Source organism: Natrix helvetica, assembly GCF_964273705.1.
Source record: "Natrix helvetica genome assembly, chromosome: 2".
In the NCBI taxonomy this organism is placed as follows: Eukaryota; Metazoa; Chordata; class Lepidosauria; order Squamata; family Natricidae; genus Natrix; species Natrix helvetica.
In genome coordinates, this window is record NC_138552.1 from 203096638 (window position 1) to 203124191 (window position 27554).

Consider the following 27554-nt stretch of genomic DNA (forward strand, 5'->3'; position numbering starts at 1 on the left):
TATATGTTATATCAATTATAAGGTTATCAATTTGTTGGCAATGCCATTGAGATATTGTTCAGTAAATCCCCTAGCTAAGACTTCTGCATGGAGATTTAATTCTCGTATTTAGATTTGTCACTACTTTTAAGGATTAATAACAAAGCATTTTATCTAAACCAGCTTCACGTCTCAATTAGTGATTAATAGTTTTCTATTAGTGCTTTATATTGGTAGTGAAAGTATAGGTCAGGAAGAGAACATTATCACTAAGAAATATTCCCATGCCCTTTAGAATTCTTGCTTTTCTGCTCTTAAACTTGCTTTTCCTAGCCTGTTGTTCTGTGCCTTACTTTTTAAAGAGTATTTTTTCTACAATTAACTCACAAAATAAAATATGATGAAGAACAAAAAGTAAATTTCCCCGAAAATAAGATCTCCCCGAATAGTAAGCCCAATCAGGCTTTTGAGCGTATGTGCTAAAATAAGCCCTCTCCTGAAAATAAGCCTTTTCCGAAAATATTGTAACACAGCAGCAGCCATGAGGTGACCATGCTCGCTGCCTCCTGCACCTCAAAAATAATAAGACCTCCCCGAAAATAAGGCCAAGCGCTTATTTTGGGGGTCAAAAAAAATAATAAGACCCTGTCTTATTTTGGGGAAAACATGGTAGTAATTATCGTAATAATGATTCTATGAAAATGAACTCAGATTCTATGAAAATAAATTCATGCAAAATGAATGTAATGCAAAAATTAACAGTTTCAACAATTTTATGCATTTTGACCTTTGCCTTATTTTCCTGTTTTCTAGTTAATTCAGACCATGGGGAGCTGGAATTATAATGTATGTGTGGTTGATGTAAGGTAAGTGCTTGACAGGATAGAAAGGAAATATACTATCTTCTGCAGAAGGCACTTTTCTTTAAAAACAAATACTTCTTTTTTTTTATAGTGTTGAGCCAAGTTCAGCAAAAAATGCAGGAAGAGGAAAGAGAAGCATTGATCGAAGGTAAAATTGTAAGAAATTCTTGAAAAGCTCTAAACTAACTCAAGAAACTTTGTTATATTTATCAAATGCTAATTGGGTTTATGTTTGTCAAATAATTTTGCATCGTAATAACATGAGATCTATTTCCCAACATGTCCTTTCAAGTTATTCTTTAGCTACTAGTTTAAAGAGCCAATGTCATAATTCCTTCTCTGAAGACTCATTTGCAGGGAAAATAAAAAGAAAGTTTAGGAAGTACCCAGTAGTTCCATTGATGAAAGGTGTTAGTTGAATGCATTTTATAAGGAACCTACTACATGCTTCCTGAAGTCTGTTGTACATATAGAGGTAGTCCTTGATTTACAACCACAGTTGTGCCCAAAATTTCTGTTGCTAAGCAAGACAGTTGTTAAGAGAGTTTTGCTTCACTTTATGACCTTTCTTGCCACAGTTGTTTTGTGAATCACTGTAATTTGTAACATGGTTATTAAGCGAATCTGGCTTCCTCGTTGACTTTGCTTGTCAGAGCATCTCAAAAGATGATCACATGATCCTGGGACATTGTAACCGTCATAAATACATGCCAGTTGCTTCGCGTTTGAATTTTGATCATGTGACCATGAGGATACTGCAATGTTAAGTGTGAAAACCATAAGTCATTTTTTGTAACATTAGTCTGTAAATGAATGGCCATGAGAATTACATGTAGGTATCGGCATCATACAGTATCACTGGGAATGTTAATAAATAACTACAATAATATGAATGATCCACAAAACTTCATTTTTTTGCTGCAAAATCCAACTTCTACCCCCACTGGAAACAGTTTTAGTATTCCAACATGATCCTTGGCCATCTATATTTGCCTTCATTCGTGAGTTTTAGTATTGTTTGTTTTCTCAAAGACTGAAAACTGAACTATTCAAACTAGAGTTACGGAAGAGTTCTCATAGAATATTAAACTCTGGAATGGCTTGACAAATGGTTTGTTCATCTTACATCACTTAGTAATTTCTATTAAAGTTATCAAAAGCTCTTAATGTTCAGATTGCATTAATATCATACACCGATGACAGACGTATGTTTGCCATTTCCTGAACCACATGTTGCTTTTGCACCTGGGGAAGCATAAAAAGATCTCTGAACAACAGTGAAGTGACAACACATTATTAATATATTATTAACTTTTGAATAAATGCAATGTTTTCTCAGTTGTTACTGTAACCGCATATCTAATTTTTCCATCTCAGTAATCCTGTTTCCAAATTAAATGACATTTATTGGAAAACAGAGAAAATAATTTTTAAAATCATCATCATCATTTGCACTGGATTCTTTTTTTAAAAAAATCTCTATATTTGCCATCTATATAACTGATGCCATGCCATTTTTGACATCACAGTAAAGCTACACAATTCTGTTCCTGCTGCTGCTGCTGTTTCCCCCCGAAAGAGCATTCATATCCTAGGTGTAACCATATGACCAAGTCTAGGTCAGATGGGTAAGACATGTATTACAAAGGGACTCCCTTTTTGTGTATGTGAACTCCCCATTTTATTTTGCAAATAGCATTGTTGCCTTTGATGTTATTTACCAGCTCAGTAAATACGCGCTTGCTGCACACTCTTACTACAAGGAATGGCCATTCCTATAACAAAATAACAGCAAATCCAATCAAACAAATCGTCTGTTTACATTTAACAGTGTATTACAGAACTATTTCCTAAAACTGCATTTTTTAAAAAGTATAATACTAAATATAATAACAGGAAGTATTTTTATGTAATAAAATCAGTAGATTTGTTTTATGGTGCAAAATCAAATATCACTTTTATGTGCTTTGGTACTGACTGATTTTATCTGATCACTAAAACAAGCAAACTTGGTGTTGTTGGCTTTGTTTGAGCCTAATTAATATTAGTTGTTACATTGGTTTTAAGATTAAGTAGGATGAAGTAAAAGAAGTAGAAAGTTCAATTCTTCTTTGTGATCCCCATATATTCCCCTTACCCCTGGGAAAAGGGGTAAGGGGAATATATAAGATCAAGACACTTAATGTTATCTGACTGAGGCTAAACTATGCATTTATGTTATGTTCAGGTTACACTTTATAAGTTAATTTAACTTTATATGATTTTTAGCCACAACTTTTGTTCCATATTAGATTACTTCTTTTAGAAAGACTTTTTATTATTAGTTGTGATACTGTAGGGGGGAAATTTTATAAGAATAAAACAGGATATTCCAATATGGCATGTGTATAAATTGATGAATTGTTGAGTCCATTAATTGATTATTTTTGTGTATTATATTAAATTACAGTGATCATATTTAAATACCTTATTGTTATACTATATTCTAATTCAGCAATTCTTTTGCAGTTTTGAAGTCCGTGCTCTTTTAGCTTTCAATTCTACCAACAATGGAAGTTTAGAAGAACAAACAATTAGAAAGAAACTCGAAAACAGTAATATCACAGAAAACTTGAAACTCCATAACGTGATTGTTCATTCAATTGGTAAGGACAGAGAGGTTTTTTTGTTGTTGTACTCTCATTTTTTGTACTTTGCAAATATTATTATTCTGATCATTATTATCAGTGTATAACAGTGACGTGCGGTGAGGTTTATGGCTGGTGAGGCTGGTGACGTCATCAGGAAGGCGGGGAATGGGACCACGTGTGCTGGAGGCTCAGGCTGCCTCAGCCTCCAGCACACGTGATCCCATTCCCCACCTTCCTGAGCGTGCTCCGCCGGCTCGCGCTCCGCAGTCCTCGAAAGCGACTGGGGAACGACGAGAACCTTCCTGCCTCTGCTGGACTTTGCGTGCTCCTCGCGACTGCAGTCACGAGGAGCGCGCGAAATCCAGCAGAGGCAGGAAGGTTCTCGTCGTTCCCCAGTCGCTTTCGTGCCTTCGTCATCCGGCAGTGCCGACAACATTTCTGCCTCCGCAGCTCCCGGGCGCGGCCGGACGGATGTATATAATATTATAATATTATATATATATATAGTATATAATATTATATACTATTATTTCATGAAGAGAGGTGAGGCTCTGCCTCCCCTGCCTCCCCTGACCGCACGTCCCTGGTGTATAAGAGCAATACGTTTTAACCAATAACTGTATTTTAAAAATACTGTTTCAGTTTATAGTTTTATATACTATACTATGCTTTAAGGAATTAACTATTGTACATTAACCAAATAAGCAGAAAACATTAAAGTAGTGAAGTCAGTTGCAATATGTGAGAAATCAAAATTAATAGATTTATTAGTTCTGTCCATAGTTTGAAAATAGTCTACAAGAAGTGATTCAGACCATTCACAACTGAAAGCACAGCATGTCTCTGTCATTGATTCATTCACAGTTGTCATTTTTCAGGTTGCTTTGTGAGGAAAAATAGGCCATTATATTAATAATCATATTAAAAACATACAGCTTTAATGTTTCAATGAATATCAGAAGATTGATGTACTGGCCCTAGACCCAAAACACTTTTCCCAAATTATTTTCAAAGCATGCAGTTGGATGATGTTAAACATTTTGTTCTTCAAGTTCACTTTTAACTTAGCCCTGGTAGAAACAAATATAGCAGAAACAAAATTATGGAGAAACGGAAACTTTTTGAAGCCATTTGCACTTGTTTCCTCACAAATTAACAGAATGAGTAAAGGCTGTTTATCATTGAGAAAAGTTTTGTATTGAACCTTTATTCTCTGTACCCTGTGCCTTATAACCCATGCCACAGGTTTCTCCTTCAGACATTCAACTGGTCATTCAAAATACAAGAAGCAAGAACATTATGCAAAGGATTTAGTGGCTGATCTGGGAAGGAATTAACATCTGGGACAGTGGCCCTGGAATAATACTGCAAAACAGTAATGGAATTTGGTCAAAGCCAGATTAGAGTTAGTTTGACTAGAAATGGGCCATTATGAGCAATACCCTAATTTAGAGACAATAAGCAGCATAGTAAGCTTTGAATACTGCATGGCAAGCCACAGTTCAGATCCAAGGACATTTAGAAACATTTGGTCTTCAATTCTGATCCACGCATTCCTGATTTATTATTATTATAAGATTATAAATTAGTTTAAAATGTATGGATTTTTAAAAAAAAACCACAAATACTAATTTCTCCCTGATTCAAGATGATTTCTGTCTCTACTTGGAAAATACATTTGTATTCAGCGATGTACATTTTGTTTCATAAATACTCATCCCATTAAGTATTTGCAAATAAAAATAACTTGGTATAAAATTAAACCTGATTTATTCAGACCAGTCTAGCAACTTTTACTAGAAAGCTGCAGTGTTAATGGTTGTTTGTTTGGTTCACGGCTTTTCATTTGCTCTTGTAGGAAAATGTTTGGAGCAGGAACAGCCTATGAATTACATTTGGAAAGAAACTGGACCAAGAGACACTGCCACCGCTAGCTGCTATGACAACCCTACCCAGATTGCATCACGAACATGGTAACAGCCCAAAAGATCATGAGATGCTTAGTGGTGAGACTGAGATGAAGTATACTACGGAGATCATTAAAAGGCGACAGATTTAGGTTTTTAAAAGTGAAGAAGTAAAAGATACAAAGGATTTAAAATGTGGACTATGTGATTTCATAAGAACTTCCGTATAGTGATATGCTAATGGTATTTGCTGTTCTTTCTTTCCTTAGCTTTCTAAGCTTGAATAATTACACATCTTACTGGGGTACTCCTGATCTTAGAAACTGTACAGGTAAGGGTTTGGGTATCCGCTCCATTTAGATAAATTTGAAATATTTCTTTTCCAAGCTTCAAACACATCTGGGCCTTGCCAAGAAAAGTTTTCTAGTCTATTCGTCTCTGATATAAAACCCTTTAATGCTTTAACTGAAGAACTATGCAGTTTTGCTAGACTCGAAAGCACAATCCATGTTTATTTTAGATATAAAAAGCAACAACAGCATGGTGTTTTTATAGCATAAATATTTAAATTCTACTCAGAATATTTTATCAGGTTGAGGCTTTTCTTTTATTCCTACTGAAGAAAAATCAGAAACACTTTTAGCATTTGGCTATGGGAACATGACCAAAATCCACTCACCCTAGCACCACATGAATAATTTGGGTAGCAGACCTGCTGTCTAGGACTAGACTCCTATCATGCAGAAAAATTGCTTTAAAGATAAAGAATCTCGCCCATAAGATAGGTCTATTGATACAAATGAAGCAGTTATCAAATCAGAACAACCTGTTTCCCCTCTCGTCTGTCATCTTCAAAGAGCATCTTTTGATTTGAGGCATTCATTCAGCATATTAATATCAATAAGCTAATGTCTGTCGTCAGCTATTTGAGCTACCATCTACCGTATTTTTCGGAGTATAAGATGCACTGGAGTATAAGACGCACCAAGATTTTGAGAAGGCAAATTAAAGAAAAAAGTTTTTGCACTCTGCAGACCTCCCAAAAACTGCCAATTTTTTGCTAAAAAGGGCCCATTTTTGTCAAAAAAAGGGGCATGCATAGCCCTTTAGGAGGCTTATAGAGTGCTCCTGGGGACTGGAGGGGGGCAAAAACGAGCAAAAAATAGCCTGTTTTTTGCTCATTACTGCCCACCCCAGCCCCCAGGAGCACTCTGGAAGCCTTCTAAAAGCTGTGAATGGCCATTTTTGCAAAGGGGGCGGAGTTTTGGGAGGCCTAAAATGCTGTATTCAGTGTATAAGATGCACCCAGATTTTTACCCTCTTTTTTGAGGGGAAAAAGGGTGTGTCTTATACTCCAAAAAATATGGTACATCATGTAGCAGTTCCATAAACAATGAACATAATTGTATAACACAATACAAAACCAACACCAAAATCATACTAGCTTTATAACTGATAGACAGAACAAATGAATTCCAAAACCCAGAGAATGAAATGTCTATGGAGATTCTCAGTCATCCAGGTCATGGTTGTCCCAAAGATGCTTTTTCAAGAGGCAACTGGATTTTCCAGAAAGTACAATTGCCTCTTGAAAAAGCACCTTTGGGACCCCAGAAAATGAAAAATAAAACATACCCAGCAGAGTCTGAAACAGCCAAACAACAGTGAGCAAAAAAGCAGAGTACATTCACCTACTGTCCAAAGCCATCTGGAAGCTCTACCACACCAGTACACAAAATACACACTAAGTACATACACACCCTAATCCTTGATAGACTTGCTATAATTGGGGGGAAAGGAACTTTTTCTGAGACTAACTGGCATGTATTGCTTTCTTCGTGTGCTTTCAGAAAATGCTGCTGACATAGCCAACCAACTACTGAATCTTACGGGAGAAGGGCAGCAGTTGACTTCAGACAAAGTCAATGATGTAATCCAGAAACTAAAAAAAATTGTGAATGATGAAGAAATCAATGAATCCTTGGGTTCTACTGTGATCACAATATTTTCTAATATTTTAACTAGTTCTGATAATGTATTGGCTGCATCTTCTTCTGAGTAAGTGTTACGGGAAGAGGATCTAAGTGGTATGCAGAGTTTTTTTAAAAATGTTTATATATTGGTAGGACATATAAACAGTGTGAAACTTTATCTGCATTTTAAAATTAACTCCTCAAGTGAATTATTCAAATCAATAAAGAAATGAAATCTATTTTTGACTTTCTTAACTTCTCAATTCATGGGCTTGATAGTAAATCTACTATTTTAATACTAAATCAGTTTTTCTCTAGGATCATTGCAATTAAAATAAGTCAAAATGAAAGGTAGATAAAATGTAAGTGAGACAAGACATGCTAGTGACACTAATAACATTCACAAGTATTAGATTCCAGGAAAGAAGTGTTTCATTGAATCAAATTACTGTAATTCGTTAGCTCAAGTAACATCAATTAACTCTTAACTGCAAATGTAATCCAAAGGAACAGATGCCCAGAAAAGAGATGCATTTGTTTGGAGCAATCATGTCTCCCAGCATGGCAGTAGAATAGAAATTATAGTGCCCAATAAAGCTTTTGCAAATTCTCTCCCATGCTGGCCATGTTAATAAATGGGATACAACTGGTTTTGTGAGTAGCTATAATTGTGGGAGCAACAACTATCAAGAGCCCTGGATATCTCTCCAGTATCTATCAGTTATGACAGCATTTCCCCATCACTATGAGCAAAATAAAAAAAAATAGAATTAGGCCTAAAAACAACAAGGAACATAATCTATGTTTAAAAACATATATTCAAAATACCACCATTCTAATTAAAAAAAGGAAACTGAGAAAGAAGCAAATTTTTCTTCCTCCAGCAGGGCAAAGAATAGAGCAAAGAAAGAGAATGATCTGTATATGACTTTTGTTCTCTTTCTATCATTTTGGACACACTGTTCTTCAGTAAAATTTGCTCACAAATATCTGAATATTTTAAAGTTTGGGTTTTTTTCTTTATAGTTAGGTAAATCTATGCCAAAAATAATACTTACTAATGCATGCAAAGCAGTGGTGGGTTTCAAATTTTTTTAGAACCTCTTCTGTAGGTGTGGCCTGCTTTGTTGGAGTGGCTTGCCAGCCATGTGATCGGGTGGGAGTGGCTTGCCAGCCATGTGACTGGGTGGGAGTGGCTTGTCAGCCATGTGACTGGGTGGGCGTGGCCAACTTGAAAAATGTGGTGAAACTCACTTAACAATGCTCTTGCTTGCTTAATGAATTTGATGTGTATGCTTGATTTTAGAGCTATAAAGACAATTGATGCCTTGGCATTGAAGATTCAGTTTATAGGTCCTTCCATGAGCATCTCAACCCGAAACTTGGCGCTTGGAGTTTCATCCCTGAATTCATCTTTATTCAATGGCTCTTCCTTCAGTGTTGGTCCCCAGAACAATGCTTCAGATTTTCAGGTATATCAAGAACATCCAGAGTTATTTTCAAGCAAGATATGTTGAATTCCATTGACTAATTCAGTGATTTATGCTGAGTTTATCAATTCAAGACAGGGATGAGCAATACATACTGTGTAACTCACATGTGCTTACCACTCCATTTGTGGTTTATAGCATGCCCTAGAGCAGGGATGTCAAGCACGATTTCATGGAGGGCCGCATCAGGGTTGTATTTGACCTCAGGGGATGAGTGGCGTGGCCAGGGGCATGGCCACATCAACATCACTTATGTTGGGGGCACCTGTGATGGCCAGATGCTAAGGCAGGACTTCCCTCAGACCCTTCCTCTCTCTCATTATAATCTCCCTACCTCCCTTCCTTCCTTTTCTTCTTTTCTCTCTTCCTTTTCCTTTCTTCCTCCTTCTCCTCTTCCTTATTTTTCCTTCCTTTCTCTCTTCTCATCTTTCCTTCTTTTTTTTAGTCTTTCCCTTTCTCCTTTTCAGTCCATTCTTGGATGCTCAAATGCAAAAGGGGAAACATTTCTCCTTTTGTTTTGTTTTGCTTTTAGTTTGTTTTGCTAGACCTCTGCCAATGAAAACGGAGCCTGGGAGCCTGAGCTCCGTTTTCGCTGGCAGAGGCACTGCAGGCCAGTCCTGTGCTATTTCCGGGGTAGCCCCACGGTCCGGATCTAAGCTCTCCGCAGGCCAGATCCAACCCATAGGCCGTGAGTTTGACACCCCTGCCCTAGAGTGATTGGGTACTAATGTTTGTAAGAAGGAGAGTTTGGGAGGCTTTTAAAAGCTAAGAAGATGTCTTGCAAGGTAAAGCACCCATTTTACTCCTTAAAAATTGCTGCCGTTTCTCATCCCCCAAAAATACCTGTTAGATTTTTCCCATGGAGTGGTTTAAGGGCAAATAAGTTCTTTAAGCCCTAAAATATTGTTATTGTCAAAACATGGTTCACCTAAAGCAACCAAATCATGTTGAAGATACAATATAATATATTTGCATGCAACAGGGCTTCCAACAAAACATTGACACTCTGAACTGGCATGAGCAAAAGCAGAACTAGAGCTTTGGCCCACTGCATAGCAAAGACAAGACAAAGAAAAAGGCAAACTGAGTGTGGAATGTTTTAGATAAAGCCATCCATGTGACCTTATTATTATTTATCCCATCCTGCTAGGTCAGCATGCTAGCTACGTTATCTTTGAGATATGGTCAATGAATAGAAACAATTTGGTTTACTGGGCCACAAGTTCCTGATTTATTCTCTCTGCTACCACCCAGGGTCAATTCAGCTTTCTGTGAATGCTTTCTTACAAGGTCATTTTAAGTAGTTATGGGAGGGCAACCTCATAGGTTTGGTAGAGAATGCAGCTGATATGGGGAGGTTACATGTTGGCATCCGCCTGAGCAATTTAGTCCTAAATTGCTGAAGATGTTATGACATTTCTGGCCACACTCTTTGTGGTTCCCAGCAGGGCATGTAAGCAGTGTTCTGTTTCTAGATTGAAGAATGTGATCCATCTCTGATTTAAGGCTTTGTGCCTGTGTCCTACCTTATGCTAGCTTATGCAGTATTGTTGTCTTGCGTACTGTTCCATGAGCTTTCAACAGCAAGTTAAATAAAAAGCCTGACACAAGATATTAGAATTTGAAAACAACTACTATTCTGTGGTAAACATTATATCTGGCCCATGCTGAAATTAATCTAATCTAATCTGTTAGGATTTATGAGTTGAGCAGCTCTTGAAGGTGGCCCCTAAGGTCTATTTCAACTATTAGTTGTTGCTTCCCTGGGAGAGAGGTTGGTGAGACACTCACTTAATTATTTACTTCTCAATGAATCCAAACCAAAATATATTTAGCAGTATTATCTACCCATTAAATTAGGTAAACAATAGCTTTGAAAAAAAGCTGAAGTTGATCTTGTACAACCTGAATTATATAGACTGCTAAATGAAAATATTTTTCAGTAAATTAACCTTAATGTTGACTTGTAAAAATAAACAATATTAAATTGATATTTACATTTAATAGAGACAAATTTAATTTTTTCTTTAGAAGGGCATAATCTTATGAACTGAAATAAAATAAATATTGATTTTCATAATGATGAGGAAGGGCTTAACTAACGTTAACTAAATAATTAGGAATCCAATAATCAAACAATATATTTCCTCATTCAACATGGTAAATAGTTTCTATTTTTATTTTGATAGAGGATTTTTTTCATTTTTCTGTTTTAGATTGATTTTGGTAAACACCAAGAAAATTCTCTTGCTACTATTTCTTTGCCTCCAAGTCTGCTAAATAATTTAAATCAAGAAGAACTTGAAGCAATATCAAGGGCTCAATTCACTTTTTTCAATAAAAATGGACTTTTCCAGGTAGGCATCAATATGTTTAATGATTATGTAAAAAATATAAAAATACTGAAATTTATCTTTATAGTGAGATGTTACTGTTTTTATGACTCTATTCAGACACTATAAATTTAGAAAGAGGAATAGCAGGATGACATTCACTTTATCTCTGTGTGTTCATTATCTGATAAAACCTTTTCAAGATTTTTACTGTGATTGGCAAATATATTAAAAGACCTTTCTACTGTAAAGGCCAATTTAGATCGTAAGTGAATTGTATGATGAAATTAATGGGCAGGTTTTTAAAAATACCAATAGTGGCTCTTTTTCTTTCTGTTGTTTTAATTTTTGTTGCTTTATTCTTCTTTTTAACCTTGGGAGGCATGGTGACCTAGAGGTGGAAGTCTCACCTCACAATCAGGAGGCTGTGAGTTCGATCTTAGGCAGCAGCAGATATTTCTCTCTCAGGGTCAATGAGTAACTGTCTGCTGTGAACTCTGCATAGACATTAGGAAGGGCATTCGGCCAGTAAATCCTCACCTCCAATCAGTTGCCCTGACCCCATTTCAAAGCAAGGGATTACATTGACAATTAAAAGGGGAAAATTTTATTTTTAATCTTGGTATTTAAAAAGCAAGTGTTGATAATTTATTTGGTCAGTTTAAATAAACTTATAAAATGCACAGTTATAGGGGGGAGGCTAAAGAATACCAGAACTATAGGATTTGAAAAGAGAATATAAATATTTCCTTAATATGCAGGTATTATCTTTATGAGCTTTCTTGAGTTCTGTGATCTCCTAAAGAGATTCTGCTCTCATGCTGAACAATGCATTGATGGGTAGAAATACTTTTCAATTGCCTCATAACTTTGGAATGTATTATTCAGTGAAATACATATGGGCCTCTTTATTTCTGGTTTTTAAAGAATTTTGAAAACATTATTATTCCACTATGTTTTATTAATTTTGTTTGTTCTTTGTTTTGTTTTGTTTTTGCATGCTCTCTTATGGTGCAATATGCCCTGAAAGGCAAGATAGAAATGTATTCATAAACATTTACATTTAATTTGAGGAAAATGTTCAAACAATAGGTAATATTAATCTGCCTGAAGATTGTATAAGGAACATATGCAATCAACACCGGTAGCATATTCATACAATAGAGCTTCCATGTCCAATAGAAATAAATCCTGAGTGATTTACATGGGACTGGAATATAATAATCTGTTTTGTTTTGTCTGGTGCTACTAAATTCAGTTTAAATGTGAGTATAATTATGCTTGTTCTGTTTCTTGCTTGGTCAAATAAATTCTTTTTTAAAACACTTTTATTAAAGATAACAATTACAATTTTGAGGGCCGCATCAAAGTTGTGTTTGAGCTTGGGGGTGGGGGGGGCATGGCCAGGGGGCATGGCCAGCTCGACATCACTTTATGTCGGCACCTGTGGTGGCCAAGTGCTAAGGCAGGACTTCCTCATCATTTCAGTGGTAAGTTTTTCACCCTCCTTTAGGTAAATGGTAACTTTTCACCTTTCTTTAAATTACAACCAATGATCTCTTCTTCCCATGCTTTATTAAGTAAAGACTGGAAGGTAACTATAGCCCTTGTTCAGTCCCAATTTAGATGGCAGATCAGATTTAACCCATGGTTTAGGTGAAGTAGTGTACTGAAATAATTGAGTGATAATGATAATTTTGATAGGCAGCTTGCAAAAACATGCCTGGATTTTTGAGGTGGGGTGATACAGGACTTGAAAATTGTATGTCACTTTTAGATATTCATAATAGGATAATGTATATAGTAGCAGTAAAGCTGAAGAAAAGTATCTGTCTCCTTTCTGTAGACAAGTTTTGTTAATATGATAAGAAAAGCTATTCCTTCTTAGATAAGGAATTAATCTAATTATATCATTAGATATCAGCAGCATTGTTTGTGAATTGCCTCCAAACAAATGTCAAATTTCTCAGAATGACTGCAAAATTATGCATTGCAGTAGTAAGGGAAATAGCAGACATTCTGGGAGTAAAAAAACCACATTTTAAATTAATGAACAGCATGTTCTTACAGTCAAATAATGTTAAGCATTATGTGGAGGGAAGTATGCAGTGGAGTACCCCAAGGCTCTGTATTAGGCCCAGTACTCTTCAACATCTTCATCAATGATTTGGATGAGGGAATAAATGGGGAACTCATCAAATTTGCAGATGATACCAAGCTGGCAGAAATAGCCAATACTCCAGAAGATAGGCTTAAGATACAAAAGGATCTTGACAAACTTGAACATTGGGCACTACCTAATAAAATGAAATTCAATGGTGAAAAGAGTAAGGTTCTACATTTAGGCAACAAAAACGGAAGGCACAGGTACAGTATAGGTGGTACCTTGCTCAATAGTAGTAACTATGAGAGGGATCTTGGAGTCCTAGTGGACAACCATTTAAATATGAGCCAGCAGTGTGCAGCAGCTGCCAAAAAAGCCAACACAGTTCTAGGCTGCATAAACAGAGGGACAGAATCAAGATCACGTGAAGTGTTAATACCACTTTATAATGCCTTGGTAAGGCCACACTTGGAACGCTGCATTCAGTTTTGGTTGCCACGATGTAGAAAAGATGTGGAGACTCTAGAAAGAATGCAGAGAAGAGCAACAAAGATGATTAGGGGACGAGACTAAAACATATGAAGAACGGTTGCAGGAACTGGGTATGTGTAGTTTAATGAAAAGAAGGACTAGGGGAGACATGATAGCAGTGTTCCAAAATCTCAGGGGTTGCCACAAAGAAGAGGGAGCCGAACTATTCTCCAAGGCACCTGAGGGTAGAACAAGAAGCAATGGGTGGAAACTAATCAAGGAGAGAAGCAACTTAGAACTGAGGAGAAACTTCCTGACAGTTAGAAAAATTAATCAGTGGAACAGCTTGCCTCCAGAAGTTGTGAATGCCCCAACACTGGAAGTCTTTAAGAAGATGTTGGATAGCCATTTGTCTGAAATGGTATAGTGTTTCCTGCCTAGGCAGGGGGTTGGACTAGAAGACCTCCAACATCCCTTCCAACTCTGCTATTGTATTGTATGTACTGACAATATTTATACTGGCAATTTGGACAAATAAATTTATGAATTGTTATTAAATGGGGGTTTACAAAATCACTTTTTCCTATAAATCTTTAAATTAATATCCTAAAGGATGCAGAAGCTCCTTCCAATTTAACCAGTTACGTGGTAGCTTGCAGTGTGGGGAACACTACTATCCGTGATCTCAAGGAGGGTGTGAAAATTACAATCAAGCATACATTCAAACATGACAACATCCAGGTAAGAGTTTTTCAGCTTTTGTTTAAAATATAATTGATTAAGTTAGAGCAACAAAATATTCATTTGTCTGTACTGAGCAGGAGGGCAAAACAAAATGGTTTTAGAAACAGAAATACCTCTACATAATGCACATGTATTGTCAACCTCTGAATTATTTTCTGTTGCCCTGGAGCTTTTTTTTTCTCCAAAATCAACCCTGAAATCAAGAAGCTGGGGAATAAAAACTGAAGGTCAAATTTCTTGCCCTTAGAATTTAAAATGGTATACATAAAGTTATAGGGCAACTCTCAGAGTGAGTTAAACATACATAAGAAACTTTGCTTTTCCGTGTACCCCATCCCACAAAGAATTATATTGTTTATGACAGCTACATGGCTGCTTGTTGAAGAGAACATGTGAACAGCAAGTATATCCTTAAAGAAATGTGTTAGCATTCCTTTTTCTACACCAATGAGAGAGATTGTGTGTAGTTCCATCATATGTAGAGGAATCCATGACCCATTATGGCTATACTTTTTCACAACTATTAATGGGAGAAACTAGAGAAAGAGAAGAGCAGAGTGACAAAGCTTTCACTGCTTTCCCTTGCTGTGAATATACAAAGCAAAACAATAATACCAGTGCTGATGCTATCATGTCAATTAAGAGTCAACATGCGGGGCAAAAGTGATCTGAGATACACAAACAATCAACTTTTGCTAGAGAAGATACCATTCCTTAATCCACAATCACTAATTAACTCCTGCGAGCACTTTCTATTTTTTCATTCACATTAGCTCTTAGTTAGAGGACTAAGAGTTTAATAATTTCTAATCCTGCAGTTTTGAGACATCTTTAAAAATATAGCATTTTCTTCCAATGAATGATTTCCTCACTAAGCAAACACTAATCCAGAAAAATGAATTTTCTTCAGGAGAGCATTATAGAACTGAAGGATTAAATTCCATAGTGATTGCTTTTCTCCAGTAGTTATCCAACTGATTAAATGTGCATGTTCAAACGTTTGGATTTTTAATTGAAAATGCTCATTTAAGATTGTCTTTAATTTGTTCTTTAGTTCTTTATGTGTTTACAAGTTTAGAACAATAAATGAGAAGAAATGTAGATGGAAAATTAGCTTCCTTGCTTAATTAATAACATTTTAGAAGACATTACTTTTTAATTCATGTACCTATAGAGATACAAATTTGTGTTTTTGTTTTAATTTTTAGAAGGCTCCTAATACTACTTGTGTTTTTTGGGATATGAACAAGAACAGTAAGTTTAATTTTTTCCCCTTTTCTTTGATATGGAAGATATGGGGCATTTCTGAAAACTTTTTATTTACTTAGCAGTAAGACAATTCACATTCCAACCTACAAATCATTTATACAAGATGTAAAATCTAAAGTTTAGTCTAACAATGGTATTAAGCCGCCCTCTAGTAGTGAACTCTTTAATATAATTCAGTTATGTAATATAATCTAACCATCCATTATAGATGAATACTTTCCATGTATTTCTTTGGGATTTGCCCCTCCTGTAAATCTTATTACAATTCAGACCACACTCAGGAATCAGAAAATAGACTGGAAAATATTTACAACTAAACAACTTCTCCTACCCAGACTGGAAAGTGATTACAACAAGCAACTATGCCTATCCAGATACTTACCGTAGTTGTGTCTAGAGCAGTGATTCTTAGCTGGTGGTCCACAGACCACTGGGAGGGGGAGGCACAGCATCATCACAGGGAGTCCATGAAGGCTTGAAGAAATCTTATGTTTTAAATCTTGACCTCAATCTTGGTGGTCTGTGGCCATGGTCTGTGGCATGGAAGGGTAATTAAAGGAAGTCCATGGTAAAGAAAAGGTTGAAAACTAGTGTTCTAGAATTATGAAAAACTGTGTTAATGGAGGGCAGTTGCTGGAAGTCTTGAGATGCATCCAAATCAGCATAGGTTAGATTTTACACTAGTCCCTAATGGTGGTAATAAATACTTTTGGGGAGCTTCAACCTCTATTAAATATCAGCTGGAGGATCTATTTCAAATAATGAAACATGCATTATGAAGGATGAAGAGATGGGACATAGCTGTCCATACCATTTGTCTGGCTACAACTAAACTTCATCCTAATCTTCATAATTTTTTTGGTCCGCCTTTGTGTCACCTGACTGGAAGGATTGATAATATGAATATCATTTTGCTGAAAGTATTTAGTAATCATGCATGGCAATTGTGAGCAGTTTTTGAATCCTTCCATTTTGAAAAGGTAGAAGCTCACTGTCATCCATTGAGGTAAAATGCTCAGTGTTTTAAATTAGCTTGTTGCCCATCTTGCTATCACAGAGTTGTAGGAAGGTTTTCAATGACAGTCAACAATGTCAAAATGGGAAGCACAACCAGGCAATTGAAACACCCTCCTTTTTAAATGTGCATGTCAAGTATCAAACTTAAAATTGGCAATGCTTCAGTTGCTCAGTCACACTTGCCAGTTTCACATCAGTGACTGTCACTGTAGACACCACTGCAGAATCAGCATGTTAAATCTAATGTATGTTTTATCATTCCATCATATTTGTTCTAGTTTCCCAAACTGTGATAAAGTAGGGGAGGAATCACTATAAGCGAGAGCAGGATTTACTAACCTCAACATATATTTTAAGATAGGATAGACTTCCCCACTGCTAAAATGCAAATGTCCATCTCTGTTCATGACCTTCCCTTAAACAGGACTGATAAAATTGAAATTTGAGATACAGCCTTTTCTTTGATACAATCAACTTAAAGAAATATAGTTGCACTTTTGCTGCATTGTTTTTTTTTAATAATTCTCATAAGCTGCTTTCATACGTCGTACATATGAAACATACATCAAAAAAATTTAAAGGAGGAGGAGAATCAATAACAATTAACAATTAATAATCATTCATTATTGTAGGAGGCCAAGGTGGATGGAATCCAACAGGCTGCTATGCACTTCCCGAGTCAAATGAAAATGAGACTGTCTGTCTCTGCAATCATCTTACACATTTTGGCATATTGATGGTAAGTTCCAGTCTTATTCTTTCATAACATTCACAAATTGCTATCTTCCTTGAGGCATTTTTGTAATTTTACTTAAATGAGCTGCTTTTGAACATGCCAAACATTTCATTAAATATTTTTATTTATTAATTCTGAATTGTAGTATTCTTGATACCACACAATATGATATTAGGTATTAGAGGAGAATGTGTCATTGAATGTTATCTTCACAGAAAAACATGAGAAACACATCCTCATCAGCAATGTTCAGCATTGATAGAGACATCATATGATTTTATTCTGCTTTGATCTGTATGCATACAATTAATGCAACATAGAGGACTGTACATAGTCCTTATGCATTTTCTTACATATTCTGGTCCAGAGTGAGAATCTGCTATAGGAATTGTTTATCTGTGGCTGTTTTAGGAAAATAACTTTTCTGGAATTTATCTGGTTAGTTTCCTTTTTTAAAAAAAAATTGTGGCCCCGTTGAACCATCTGCAAGAGGGGAAAAGATGTGTTCAATACTTAAAAATCAATAAAGATCTATCTATAACTTTTTGACAATGCGTTCTTTTCAGTAATCATTTCAATTTTTGCCTTGATACTGACAACCTCTGAGATATTTTAGTGATTTTAGGCTAAAGTTAAGTATGTACATAAAATTTTTTCCTGGTTTAAATCATTATTTTTTTTAAATAACAAGGCTTCAAATACTAAGTTACAATATGAGAATGAGCTTTTCCCTACTTCTTCCTTCCTAGTTCCCTCTTATGAGTCATAGTACATCACACCTACAAAGTTAATATATGACTCCCACAGGCCTTGTGATGTGGCATGCTTTTCTATTCCCTTCTCAAGATTGTTACATTCTACTTCCATATATTTTTTTTCAAAAAGGAGTGCATTGTTTGAAATAAAGTCAATGGCTCTTTTCTCTTGCTGCGAGTACTTTTGTAAGGGTTTTAAAAATGAAGACAGGGAAAAGTCTATAGAATCTTGGCAGCGTTCCACTCTGAAAATGTTAATATTTTTTTTAGCAAATATCCAATAATACTTCCAGGATTATTTCTGTGCAGAAATGTATAAGACTTTCCAATCTACAGCTGCATTTTAAGACAGGATAAGGCAGTGGTAGCCATTACTAGACAATGTTTACACCTCTTTAGTGGCTGAGTGCTTTAGTATGGAATACTCTTTGTCTCTTTCAACAAAGTTAAGATCAACAACTTCAGAGGCTATCAATATCATAGTTCAATATTTTTTTCTGAAATGTTTAATGCTGAAAGACTCAACTTACTTACTTGGCTGGGGGGGAAGTCTATGGATTTCAGTAGGACTTCAGTATGAATAGGTATGTAATTGTGCTGTAAGAATGTCATTCTAGTATGGCCACTTTTACAAGCTTGTTCACATTGTTGTTCTGAGAAAGGTAAATCGCTTAGAAAATGATCCTATAGGCAGAAACTTCAAATTGTCCACCCCTGCGCCTTGGTGAATCTTCATTCAGATTTGTATGCATGGAAAATCTAAAGATGACAACGTTATCACATTCCACACAAACAGCATGTTTTTAAAACTGGCCAGCGGTTTTAATTAAGGAAAAGCAGTTCTTAGAGGTGGGAAATTTTATAGTTGAGAATTAGCAATGAAATCTGTTCATTCCCATTTCCCCATATAAGATTATCTTGCTTTTAGCCTTTGTAATATTTCCACAAGATTCCAGTTGTGTGTGTAACCGTTCTGTTGGAGACCTGGCTGGTGGGAAATAATCTGAAGAGTGAGCTTGTGGAAGAAAGTATTCTTAAAAACATTTACATATCAATCATCATTTTACTCATTCATTTAATCAATTTATATGGCCATCCATCTTGCTGTGGTTACTCTGGGAACATTACAAGAGAAGTGTCTATAAACAGCAATGTTAGAAACCTTTAATGACAACCAAGGGAAAAACCCAATCAACAAGTAAATGGCAACATCTCATGAACTCCAACTAGCTTCCTGAAACCCCCACCACCCCATGCAAATCCAAAGTGTTTTATCTCCTTTCATTTTTCCAATGTTCCATTTATTTTTATCAATCTGGAACATAGTACTCAAACTGAAGTTCTCAAATGGGCCTATGAAATAACACCAGCATAAATTTTCACACATCAAAATGTCATTTATGGCAAGACTGTTAGACTTTATAGACTTTTTTTATAAAGGAAGATTCCACTTAATAATAGGATAAAAGTCCTGATTTCTAAGAAATGTTGAGAAAATAGAAACTGCAAGTGGAAGGATTGCTTACTGATTGTTTTGCAATCTAAATGACATAAAACTAGTGCTTTGTATTTACTGCTCATTCCCGCTGATATACAACATACCCTCTTGACTTCAGGAAAAGTAGAAAGGAAGCCAAAATGACAGCAAGTATTAAATATATCATGGGCAGTACTTTTGGCCAGATTGCCTATCACTTTCATCTATGTTGTTGTCCCAGGAGAAGACAAACAGTTTTCAAAAATGTCATTCTAACAGTTTATATACTTTGTTTCTTTTTCTGTGTAGGATTTGCCAAGAACAGCTTCACAAATAGATTCTGGAAATACCAAAGTCCTTACTTTCATAACATATATCGGTTGTGGTATATCAGCCATATTTTCTGCTGCAACCCTTCTAACATATATCGCTTTTGAGTGAGTACTTGTTAAATAATAGTTTTAATTACACCACCGTATTTCAATCAGTATTTCTCAAAACCATTCTATGGACACAACCACAAAATTTAAAATTCAGATTATTGACAATAAATATGAAAAATCAGGAAAATTCCATAAAAGTAAAACCTGATCCTTAGTCTTCTGAATCAGCAGATCGATACAGTAATACAAGTTTTATTTGTGGGAGAAATGTGGTTTTAGTGTTGCAAACAAACCAGAACAGATGCCTATAAATAAAATGGCTAAATAGTCATTTAATTCCTCAACTAGGTAAGAATCTGGGATATCGTGTTAAAATTCAGCTCTTATTTACTCTCTCTAACATACATGCTTATATATCACACACCCATAAGTCCATATGGTACCTTAATTTATTTTAGAGATTCAGACGCGGACTTTTGCCTTCCTGATAATATCCTGGTTTCTATGGGGGGGGAAAAGAATCAATCCCAAATTACAAAACAATCTGCTACAATAAAGATACCACTTAAAAGCAAATGAATATACCAGTGATAGCGAACCTTTTCAGCATCAAACCAGAACGCAGGTACGCCAGATCGCCAGTAAACTCGAAGACCTCTTGATCTTCTGGCTTCTGGCAATCGGCGGCCACCTGTTCTTTGGGTTTCTGGCACATGCATATGTGCCAGCTAGCTGGTCTTCGTGAGCTCTGGTGCCCCAGAAACCCGAAGACCAGGTGGCCAGCACGCACATGCCAGCTGGTCTCCAGGTTTTTGCACCCCCGGCACACGCAAACATCAGCTGGCCAGAAGAGCAGATGGCAATGATGCGCATGCGCACAGAGAAGGCTTTGCATGCCACATCTGGCATGTGTGCCATAGGTTCGCCATCACGGGCATATATGTTACTTTCTCAGTGCCCAAGTTTATAAATGGACTTACCTTTTATTAACGGACTTACCTTTTAGACGTGAGTACATCTGTGTGTTCTGTTATGGCCTAAATAATTCCAAGGTTCAAGAAAAAAATGTCAAACGTGAATGGGAGGGAATTCTTACTTGATTACATTGTAATTTTCTATCCATTTATCGCCAGAAAACTGCGAAGAGATTATCCTTCTAAAATCCTAATGAATTTGAGCACAGCTTTGTTGGGCCTAAATCTGGTCTTTCTCCTGGATGGTTGGATTGCATCCTTTGACATAGAGGGCCTCTGCATAGCTATTGCTGCTCTCCTGCACTATTTTCTTCTGGCAACTTTCACCTGGATGGCCCTTGAAGCTGTTCATATGTATATAGCACTAGTAAAAGTGTTCAATACTTATATTCGCCGATACATACTAAAATTCTGTGTCATTGGTTGGGGTAAGTGAGACTCTTTTGTTTTTAAATTAGATTATTCCAGCTCCTAAAATCAAGGAATGACAACAGAAGTACAGTAGATATATGAGAAATATTTTTTTTGTTTTCTAGTTTTTCTATTTCTCCTTTCCCCCGTCATTTTTTTGCCTAATTTAATACTTATTATGAGTTGGAGAATTGTCCCCGGATAAGTTCTGATATTCTACCCAGATACACTTGTAATTTTAAAGGTTTCCAATATTTCATATAAGGTTCCCCATAACTTGTTTCAATTAATTTTTATTCTTAAAAGTGAACTATTTCCTTTAAATGTAATTTCGTAATTTTATTTGGCTTATTTAAAGAAATTGATTGGGTCGCAGTGGCTAAGACGCTGAGCTTGTCAATCAGAAAGGTCGGCAGTTCGGCGGTTCGAATCCCTAGCACCGCGTAATGGAATGAGCTCCCGTTACTTGTCCCAGCTTCTGCCACCCTAGCAGTTCAAAAGCATGTAAAAATGCAAGTAGAAAAATAGGAACCACCTTTGGTGGGAAGGTAACAACGTTCTGTGTGCCTTCAGCATTTAGTCATCCCAGCCACATGACCACAGAGATCTCTTTGGACAGCGCTGGCTCTTTGGCTTTGAAACAGAGATGAGCACCACCCGCTAGAGTCGGGAACGACTAGCACATATGTGCAAGGGGAACCTTTACCTTACAGAAATTGATAAAGCGCCAGAGGAGTGGCTGCTTAGAATTTATATAACCATATAACCCATAATTTTAACACATTTATATATATATTGATGGCTTAAAAAGCCTGACCAACTGATAATCTCACAAATAGTTATGAGCAGTTTTTGGACAACAAAATTAGAATCCTTAGGCCAAATAATCCAAGTTTTTATTAATCCAATTTTCAACCATGGATTCTAGCATTCCTGCCCTGGAGTCTTTATTTTTATTTAATAAAGTGTTTGCTTGTTGTTGTTGTTTTACAAATAAAAAAGCGCCTGATGAAGTTATATTCATATAAGTAGCAGAGGAACCGAAACTGAAAGCAAGGGATAGGTTCCTGCCTTTTATGTATCAGTTGTTCTGGTTTATATATATTCATGGCTACAAGAAGCATTTTTGTAGAATAATCTTTATACATTTTAATCTAACACAGCATGGTAGTAACTGATTCTTCTATAAAGCTAAGGAAAAATTACTAAAGGAAATGTATGAAATTCATAAAGATATATGTTGTATATACTGTAAGAATGCATTGTGAAACTTATGTTGGTTAATACATTCTAGCAAGTATGCTATCATTTGAAGATAGTTTTTCTGCACCTTCAACTAAGTGCTGCTTTCAGATTGGAAGGAAGGACAGCTTTTATTTATAAAACATGCAGTGAACAGTGATTCCGATAAATAACTCTACAGTTCATGAAACAATACTCTTATTCACTTCGCTTCCCCCCACATTTTTAATTTTTGAATTATGAAAAAAAGCTTGGAGGGCTTGAACACAATTATAGTATGCAACAACTCATAGAAAGACATCATGGTGAAATAACAGCAATAAACTAATTTGTGAGTCAGTTTCTTATACTTTAACTACATTATTGACACCCATTTTGAGATACCATGCAAAATACTAACCACTAATCTAGAATAGAAGGGGCATGATGTCTCATGATGGTTAAAGATGCCGAGCTTGTCAGCTGGAAAGCTAACTGCCCAAGTTTGAGACCCAAACACTGCACAACAGAGTGAGCTACCACTCCTTGCCCCAGCTCGGGCACACCAAGCAGTTAGAAAACATGCAAATGGGAGTAGATTAATAGGTACTATTTTAGTGGGAAGATAACAATGTTTTGTGTACCTTTGATGTATAGACAAACTGACCACATGACTATGAAATGCCTTTGGACAACACTAGTTCCCTTGGCCAAGAAAAAGTGATGAGCACCATGCACTAGAGTTGGACATGACTGGACAGGGAAACCTTTATCTTTTTTTAAATAAAATCTAGAATAGAACATTAAACCACATGTTATTGACTTTGTGCTGAATCCTTAGAACTCAGATAGATTGGAATGCAATTTTCTATATTTTTCTATATTCATTAAATATCCCCTAAAGTCTAATAAATTTTAAAAGCAACATATGATCTAGCATTTGTCAGTTTAGCTGAGAAATGATGTTGTCCACCAATGAAGAATCTTTTATACGCTTTATTAACAGTTGAAATTAGCTTTTGGAATACTTTACATTTACTTCAGTTAACCCACTTATTAACCCACTCTTTTAAAGACAAAGAAGTGAATTACTTCACTTCTTTGTCTTTAAAAGAGTGGGTTAATAAGTCTTTATAAGACTTTTGATAATCATTTGCCTGCCCCTGATATACAGTATATAACTACTCTTATCCACTGCAACTACTTGGAGCAAAATACTAAAGATGAATAAAGAAAGATTTTTCACCGCCAGAAATGTTATGCTGTATCTACAGAATCTGTTCTGGAAAGTTGGAGAGGATTAGAAACACTAGAAAAAGTCAACTTGTCCTATGTAAGATATATCCTTACCAGTGTAGCATCATATGCAAAGCCCTTTATTATTATTTTGTTCAGCTATTCCTCTCTTGAGGTATTTGAAACGAGACATAAACACAAGTCAAGTTGAGCTGGCAGATTTGTTGTTATCTATGGTGTATACACTGCAGCTTAAGGTTTACAGTTACAGTGAGTATTTGAAAATGGATGAAAATAGGGAAAAGGTGAAGCTAAACACTTTCGTTCACATCAAAAGTTCAAATGCACACAGGCATAATAATATACATTTATATATGCATATACATTATGTATATACAGCATTTTAGAATTATTGATAATTGTTTTTAAAGCCACTGTTGCATTAATTTGCTCTATTCGATGTTGTGGCAGATGGCTGAGATTCACAAGGTGGAAGGTCGGAGGTCCTACCTCTTTTTTCAGATACCTCATGTCCCCACACCCTTGTGAAGTTTAGCTGTGAGGTAGCATCTTGGTACTTCCTGCTACCAGCACTTTATGAGGGTGCCTCACCTGGCATATATACCTTATACCAGTGGTTTTGGAGAGATAGCACTTTATCCTTTCTTTCTGATTAAATAGGCAAAATGCAGACTCAACTTCTAGTCCTTCATGTAGTATATAAGTACAGTGATTAGAGAGTTCAGCCTTTCCTCCCCCATGGAAAGTAAATCCAATCCCATAGGACAGGCCTGTCAATCTGGCAGCCACGGGCTGGATGCATCACACACAGGCCACGCCCACCCCGGCTCCACAAAGGCAAAAAACATAGTGATACGTCACGATACATCATGTGACGCGATCGAATTTGACACCTATACGAGATAAACAAGATCTATATGATGAAAATCCATGTATATATGAATCTGCAGTATACATTCGCAACAGGTAGATTATTATATGTTTATAAAACTTCCTTTTGCTGTGTTTTATATTATTGCAGGTTTTCCAGCATTGGTGGTAATTATTATTCTAGCAAGCACCCATGCCAATACAAACAATATTTACAACAATGTTTTGAATGACAAAAATAATAAGGAACAAGGTGGAGATGATTTGTAAGTATTTGGTTAAAATGTAATGATGCAAACAGCCTGGTAAATGCTTTTAAATCATTTTTAAAGTGATGTGAATCCAATAAGAGTATGTATCTGAAATGACGGCAGTAAAGGCAAACACGATAAAGGCAAATTTGTCATGACCCTCTTCTTTCCAATTAGCTAGTTAAGTAAGCTTTCCACTTTGATTAAAATGTAACACAAATAATTCTACATCAGGCCTGTCAAACGAGGCCCACAGGCCGGATACATCACTTGCAGGCCACACCCACCCCACCCGCAAAGGCAAAGAACTTCACAATCTGGCCCATGATATTATCGAGTTTGACAGCGTGTGGTAGATGTTGGATGAGGAAGAAGCATTATTTAGGGAGACATGATGTGCTTATGCAGTTTTCTAACATAGTGTCAAAAGACATGTTCTCATGGACATTACTGTCCTATTTGAACTATGACTCACGATTAATAATATTTTAGTAATTCGGTGCTACAAACTTTTGTGTTGGAATTCTAATTTTTACTACGTGATGATTCTTCTGGAAATATTTAGTAGAAACCATTGACTTAGGTTAGTGCATGTGTGGCATTCACATGAATGTACTTTGCTTCATTTTGCTTATGGACTTAAATATCTCTCTTCCATATAACTGCAAAATTTGATAAGTTTATCTTTCCAAACACGTGCATAAATGATTTAAAATGGAGGTACTTATATTTTTTTTAACTACGCTTTATGAGTTTATTGCTGAAAAGACTAGTACAGGTAGCCCTCAACTTACAACCATAATTGAGCCCAAACATTTTATTGCAACAACTGAGACAGTTGTTAAGTAAGTTTTTGCCCCATATTATGACCTTTCTTGCCATAGTTGTTAAGTGAATCACTGCAGCTGTTAAGTTAATAACATGGTTGTTAAGTGAATCTATTTTCCCCCTTTGACTTTGCTTGTCAGAAGGCCGCAAAAGGTGATCACATGACTGAAGAACACTACAACCATCATAAATATGAGTCAGTTGCTAAGCACCCAAATTTTGATCATGTGACCAGAGGGATGCTACAAGGGTTGTTGGTGTGAAAAACGATCACCAGTCACTTTTTTCAGTGCTGCTGTAACTTCAGAGGGTCACTAAACAAACTTTTAAGTTGAGGACTATCAACATTGTGACATAGCATTTATTCTGCTCCTTCTGGAATTAACCTCCACTGAAATCAAAGGGGTTCACTTTCACTTACATACTTTTATATTGAAAACTTTACTCATGAAATGTATGTTTATGTGATATTTATTTGAGTTTTTCATTCCAATATAAACAAACATGTTCCTGGTGAAATAACCATGCATTCTGTGAATATTCATCGTTCATAGGATGTTTCCATGTTGTCTAAAGTCCATGTCAATAAATATTGAGGTTGCAGTTTCAGGGCTTTTTTAATGTAATCGGAGATGATTATAAAATCAGGAATATTTACATTTGGGACAGTACCTGGCTGGATATTGAATTTCTTCAGATAGATTTCAGGAAACCAGAGTTTGTCTGCGTATTAACCTTAATGGATCAAAAGAAGCAACAGATTTTAAGTGTTCTCATGTTTGTTCAGAGAAACACTTAATCTTCACTGAGGAAATTGTGGCAATGTTTGAGGTATCTAGAAGTACAGAATAACTGATTCTGAATTTGCCTGATCATTTACTAATCCAACATTACCCTTACCCTGATATACAACTTTGAGGAAGTAATAAGTTAAAGCCTTTTATTTTTGTAGCCCAAAGCAACCAGAATTTTGTAACATGGGAATAACATAGAATTAATACTTTTTTTTTTTACAGCTGCTGGATTAAAAGCACCATTGTATTTTACGTGACTTGTGTTGGCTACTTTGGAATCATGTTCCTCATGAACATCGCCATGTTTGTTGTGGTGATGATGCAAATATGTGGACGAAATGGGAAACGGACCAATAGAACTATGCGGGAAGAGATCCTGAGAAACCTTCGTAGTGTTATTAGCCTGACTTTCCTCCTCGGCATGACGTGGGGTTTTGCTTTTTTTGCCTGGGGACCACTGTATCTTCCTTTTGTGTATCTCTTCTGTATTTCCAACTCATTGCAAGGTGAGTAGAGGAATGTATAAATAATAACCTAATTTCTGATAACTTACAGATTCACAGGTATATTATATGCATTAGGTAGCACTCTTAACAGATAAATTGTACTTAAGATTTGTAGTTTTAAGCCCATACAAATACACACACGTACACACACAAATGGCATCAATTTTAAAAACTATACAGCATAAATAGCACATGACAGTAATTGATGATAATAGAATTCAGAAACATCATATCATGGTGAATAGAATTTTTTTGGAACTGGAAATGTTCTCCAACTTACCCTGTTCTGTAGGGAGAACGAGGCAGGCAGG

General features: G+C 36.0%; 1 protein-coding gene across 5 annotated transcripts in view; it reads left to right on the forward strand.

Annotated features, from left to right (window-relative positions):
• The window catches only part of ADGRG6 (adhesion G protein-coupled receptor G6), a 105840-nt gene that overhangs the window by 61802 nt on the left and 16484 nt on the right, over nucleotides 1–27554 (forward strand). For 4 of the 5 annotated variants that reach the window (XM_081942645.1, XM_081942647.1, XM_081942649.1 and 1 more), the window contains 15 exons: nucleotides 793–845; nucleotides 934–990; nucleotides 3351–3487; nucleotides 5331–5445; nucleotides 5649–5710; nucleotides 7230–7437; nucleotides 8659–8824; nucleotides 11059–11199; nucleotides 14363–14491; nucleotides 15703–15748; nucleotides 17413–17519; nucleotides 20058–20185; nucleotides 21265–21533; nucleotides 25016–25130; nucleotides 26960–27243. In XM_081942645.1, the coding sequence (XP_081798771.1) occupies nucleotides 793–845; nucleotides 934–990; nucleotides 3351–3487; nucleotides 5331–5445; nucleotides 5649–5710; nucleotides 7230–7437; nucleotides 8659–8824; nucleotides 11059–11199; nucleotides 14363–14491; nucleotides 15703–15748; nucleotides 17413–17519; nucleotides 20058–20185; nucleotides 21265–21533; nucleotides 25016–25130; nucleotides 26960–27243 (2017 nt within the window). The remainder of the gene's footprint in view (nucleotides 1–792; nucleotides 846–933; nucleotides 991–3350; nucleotides 3488–5330; nucleotides 5446–5648; nucleotides 5711–7229; nucleotides 7438–8658; nucleotides 8825–11058; nucleotides 11200–14362; nucleotides 14492–15702; nucleotides 15749–17412; nucleotides 17520–20057; nucleotides 20186–21264; nucleotides 21534–25015; nucleotides 25131–26959; nucleotides 27244–27554) is intronic. The other variant, XM_081942646.1, reaches the window with a different exon arrangement.